We start from the raw sequence: 5,435 nt of genomic DNA, 5'->3' as shown, positions 1-5,435 counted from the left end.
CACATTTTACTGGTCCGGGATAAGCATCTGCATTTGTTGTAAACAGTTACCTTCCTACCACTACCCTGCTGCTTCTGAAGACAAAATTGTGTTTGTTATTGAATGCTGGAAGTCCATCTTGAAAACTCTGGCAGATACTTTGTATGCACAGAGGCTTGTAGATGTGTTAAGCAACTTCTGAAATTCCAAGAACAGATGACTGCGCTTCAGAACACTGGCAAGAGATACATAGATTCTGCACAGGGGTAGATATGCTTGGACATCCCATCACTGTTCAGTTATTAGAGACTTATACATTCCAGTGTCAGTGACTTCAGTCTTGTGCTAAGAAGTACATGTTATCCAGCTTAATGACATGTATTTTCATACCAGTATTACAATGTTCAACTTTAGCTTATCTTTTACTGGTCCAAAACAAAATCTGTCTTTGTCCAGATATCTGTTGAAATAAAAACCACTGAAAAGTATTGTGTTAAGACCATTTATTGTACAATAGCACTATATTTGCTGGTATACTTTAAACAGAATATTGGTCACATCATTAAAGGCAGTCCAAATCCCAGCTAACAAACGTGAGTGCAATCAAGAGCTGTAAAAAGAAAATGTATTTTATTTTACACTCATTCAATGTCTGTGACACTGACAATTAAATTGAGTTTCAAAACCACAGGTAAAGAAAGATAAACTTAAAGACTATGCCCCTACCTTTTCTGCAGAAAGAAGCTTATTCATCATGTGTTATCCATAAGCCTTGATATACAATTAAACACAGATGTGTTCACTATTTTCTGTGCTGCAGCTGTACACAGAATAAACTTATGCCAGCATATGCCAAGATTGGCATCGTATCATTGATTAATAAGCAAAAAGAACAACAGAATACAAAGCCTTTGAATCAACTAAAGTAAAACAGATTATAAGCATTAAGGTGTATGCTTATTAATGCAATTTCAAGACTTTTAAACAAGGTGAACTATAGACTTGCTGTCCACTGCTGATCCTTTCACAGCCAACCTATCCTGATTTGTGTCATTGTTATGAAAAACATTACAAAAACATTAGAATCAGACCACAAATTTTTGGTGGAAATCCTTGCCAGACAAATTATTATCAAAAGCAGAGTATTTGAAGTCTTAAAACGTGTCTGGAGGGTATTTTTAATCATTTCAATTGTCACTTATGCAGTTTGCTGCGTGCTGCTCAGTTAAAGATGAGGGTCCGAAGAGCTTCCCGAATTGTCAAGTAAAACTCTTGAGCTTGAGATATGTCCTTGGGAAAAGTAAGGCCCATCTCTGACATGATCATATTACACAAGTCAAATATATCTTCGTCGCATGGGATGACTGAGAGGAATTTGCATGCCTCTTTGCAGACATCAAGATCATTATGTGGAACAATGAAGTCCTCAGAACCCCAGAGCTGTGGCACAGTGTACATCACGTCAGGAATCCCACTGGGTACATTGTGATTCTTTGTTGGCCGAATGCGGTGGCTGTTCCAGACCGCCTTGATCTCATCAAGCTCCTCCTACAAAGAGAATATGTACCTAAGGTTAAAAGAAATGATTAAAGACTCAGCGGGGGAGGGGTCCGTGTTTCAGTACCACGGACAGTGCTATTTGCTGCGTAGCCTATCGTGTTTGCGTGGGTTGGCTAGGTATGGAGCTGTCCATGGTCCTGAAACACAGCGGAGGAGGGATTTGTAACGTTTGATTAATAAGTCTGTTGTTTTTAACCCCTCCCCTACAGATGTTGAAAGACAACGTGCATAAATTCAATTTCACGGTTAAATCAATGATTGTTTTTTTGTTTTTGTTTTTTAATGAAAAAACTGGCCCCTTGCAATTTTTTTTTTAGCAGACCGCTAAGTCACTTCATCCCTGCGCCCGGCACTTCCGTATACAATTCGCGGTATAAACAAACAGTAGGCTACGATACCGTCAGTCCCATTTAATTCCTTAAATATTAGTTCGGTCGACGTTATTTTGTCTGAGCTTTTATCTTGGTAGCCTCTATAAAGACTTCGGGCCTACAGAGCTTTATCAATTAGACTTAGGATACATTTTTACTGTCAAATTGCCTATCTTTTAACAAACCGGAGGAGCACCAGTTGTTCCTCCAAGCACAGAAAGCAGGCAATAAATCTGTTTACCTCTCATTAGCACTGGTAAATTAACAAAAGTACCGTGTTAACATCACTGTTAATATTTGTGCTTTGTTTAACATAAATACACCAGTTAAATGGATGTAAGAGCAGTTCACTTAAGCTACAGACTTTCAACCTCACCTGAATAATGTTCCGAAAGCACAGCTGCACAAGTGATTTGTCCAGGTAGTCCCCAGCACACAGGCCCTCATCTTTCATTTCGCCCAGAAACTGTATCCAGTACTCCATGCCTTCTTTCCGCAGCACACCCCACAAACTTTCAATCCTCTGATTCGCAGTACTTGCTCCTGCGATGTAGCTTTGTTCACCAGCTCTGCTGTCCACATCACTGCGGCGGAGGTAGGTCTGGATATCTCGGACAACCACATTCTCCGTTCCTGAATCTGTCCGGATGATCCGGGGACAGCCACCAAACTCCTCGATGGCCTGTATAAAGTAGCCCCCTATGACGCATGGATCGCTGCTTGTGTATGCTGCTTTCAACCAAATTATTTTGCGCGAAAAGCCGTCCACGCAACCATTGATGCAGATTCCATATGGTTTTAACTTATCGTAAGAATCTACATGCCAGATATAGTTAGGTCCTTGAGCAAAATACTGCCTACGGTTCAGTCTCCTGGAACGACGGGTGGCTGACGCGTCAGGATCCAGAGCTGCCAGAATCAAGCGAACATCTTCCTTTTTTGCACGAATTCCATTCGTTAAGCACTTGTTGTACATCCACCTGTAGCCATGTAGTCTCCCAGGTCCTTCCATCTGGTGAACGATGAAATCTATTACTTCCCCGAGATCAGTATATTCCTTGCGTTTAAGCCCATGCATTTTGAGCAGCCGAATTAAATGTCTCTTGCTGAGAATTACTCCATGCCTTGCCGCAAGTGACTTAAGTATGTCATTGTAATTCATTCCCATATTAAAATAAAATGAAATTAAATCAAACTTGTCCATGATAAACAGTCTGCATGGGATGACTACAATAACTATCTCGTGGCCACGCATTAAATATCTCGTGGCCACGCGTTATTATCTCGTGGCCACGCATTAAGTATCTCGTGGCCACGCGTTATTATCTCGTGGCCACGAGATAGTAGTGCGTGGCCACGCATTAAGTATCTCGTGGCCACGCGTTATTATCTCGTGGCCACGAGATAGTAATGCGTGGCCACGCATTATTTTTTTTTCATCCAATGTCACCAGAGGGGCTCCGTAGTTGAGTATTACAGCAGAGAGGCTATATTTCAGTCAGACTTTATTCATCAAATAATGGCTCGGTAGATTAAAGCTACTGATTTAATTTTAATTCTGCGAAATTGTGTTGAGTAGCTGTGAAGTCGTTTAATGATTCAGTCCTCTTTTTCTCTCCACTACATTTTTGCCAAAAACAAATTAGCTGCCAGCTCACTTTTAGATAAGTGTACAAAATTGGACAAGAACTATATTGTTAATGTTTGATGAAGACCACATCTATAGTGCATGATGGGGGCATTCATAGTATATTATAATGCATTCATAATGTTTTAGGACCACACTCATAAACACACATAATACTTTCTGATGCACTATGACAGCAGTCACAAAACATTATAGATGTGGCTTATAATAAATAGGTTCAAATGTCTTGTGGAGGATCTTGAGTAATTATAAACTAGAGGTTGATTGATGATGCATATAATACATTATAATTACCTATGCTCACCTATACACACCTCAGCAATCAAACAGATGGATGCAGGGTTCATAGATTTACTTTAAAAACATATTCAAATAAAGTTTTAATTACCTGTTTAAAAAAATGTAGTCAGTAACTTAATCCAAGTGTTTCAAGTACTTCAAGTATCCAATTACTTTTACATTAACTTACTTCCAAATATGGTGAACATTTTCAGTGAAACTAATGTTTTATGTTGGTTTGTTGTTAGGTACATGAAGTGTTTGTCCAACCATTCTTTCCTTGGTTATGTGAGAATACATGTTGAGATGAATAGTAGTAATTATGCACACTTAAATGTACTTAAAGTAACATTAAGTAAACTGGAACTGCAACTGGAAGATCAGACAGTTTCCTGCTAATAAACCCCATTTTTATTAAATGTATCTGTTAACTTTTTTTCTGTAAGTCTAATGAAACCTTTTTTTTTAAATTCAAAATACATTATGTCACATGTCATCTGTAACTCTCTAAGCTTTGTTAGAATACCTTAACTCATTCATTCCATAATGTAAATAAAGTTTGACAAAATGTAGCCTATTACCTCTTGTTGGAACTGAAGTGAGCTGAAGTGAACTGCTGAGCTGAACTGGACTGAGAAAGTTTCTGTAGGTACCTTTGTAACTGGCCGTATATGATATAATGCAGCATAGATTCTTTGCATAAAAATACATTTCAGTTTGTTTACTACAAACAATGAAATGTTATGAGGATGAATGCATTTTTACAGATGCACAAGTACTTTACTTAACACTTACAATGGTAACTTATAATACTACATGGACTATTACAGCATTTTATGAGTCCTTACAAGGCGAGTATAGGTAGTCCTGATGTATTATAAGCCTCATCAGTCAAATGCTAATTCAGAACTAGTTAAGAGCAACTAAAAGACACTAGAATTTATTATTATTTATTATTCATTATCCCTGTGAGGCCTTAAGCCTGGAGGGGATCGTGAAATTGCTTGCAAGTGTGAGTACGTGCGCGTGATCAACAGACCTGGAGCTCGTCTGCGGCTAATCTTGAACACTATGGACCGATAAGCCGAATATTTTGTTTTACTGACTGTATGATTCAGACTTTTTGAAAAACCTTGAAAACCCCTTTTAATTTCTCCATACCAGTGACAGCCGTGGCCAGAGGCATTATGTTTTTGGTCGATCCCAATTTTGTGAATGCGATATTTCAAGAACGCCTCGAGGGAATTTCTTCGAACTGACACAAATGACCAGTTGGACTTGCGAATGAACTGATTAAATTTTGGTGGTCCAAGGTCACTGAAACCTCACAGGCCATAACTCAAGAATTAATGCGCTAATTATGACAAAGTTTCACACAAATGTCTAAAAGGATACTAGCAGTGCTGGAGAGTAACTACTTACATATAACTAGATACATGTAATTATATTACTACATGAATGTAATTGTAATCTGTTTCAGTTAGAGTGAAAAAATATATAAAGAAAATACAGTTACTGATCAAAATGTTGGTGACTGTAAAGGTCTTACATCCTTTTTGGTTTGCCTCACAGAGATCTTAACTCTACTGAGTGCACTC

At 38.4% G+C, this 5,435-nt stretch overlaps 1 protein-coding gene across 1 annotated transcript; it reads right to left on the bottom strand.

Moving 5' to 3' along the window:
- Positions 1-511: 511 nt before the first annotated feature.
- On the bottom strand, positions 512-2,988 carry LOC146331988 (uncharacterized). Its single transcript, XM_084743396.1, has 2 exons — positions 2,287-2,988; positions 512-1,527 (listed from the first exon to the last, which is right to left on the bottom strand). Exons 1-2 carry the CDS (start codon positions 2,986-2,988, stop codon positions 1,201-1,203), a joined length of 1,029 nt encoding a protein of 342 aa, XP_084599522.1. The 3' UTR covers positions 512-1,200.
- Positions 2,989-5,435: the final 2,447 nt, after the last annotated feature.

This window comes from Lutjanus erythropterus, chromosome 2 (genome assembly GCF_056507025.1).
Source record: "Lutjanus erythropterus isolate fLutEry1 chromosome 2, fLutEry1.hap2, whole genome shotgun sequence".
NCBI classification, from domain to species: domain Eukaryota; kingdom Metazoa; phylum Chordata; class Actinopteri; order Lutjaniformes; family Lutjanidae; genus Lutjanus; species Lutjanus erythropterus.
The sequence above is the reverse complement of the archived record's forward strand: the minus strand, read 5'-3'. Positions and strand labels throughout refer to the sequence as shown.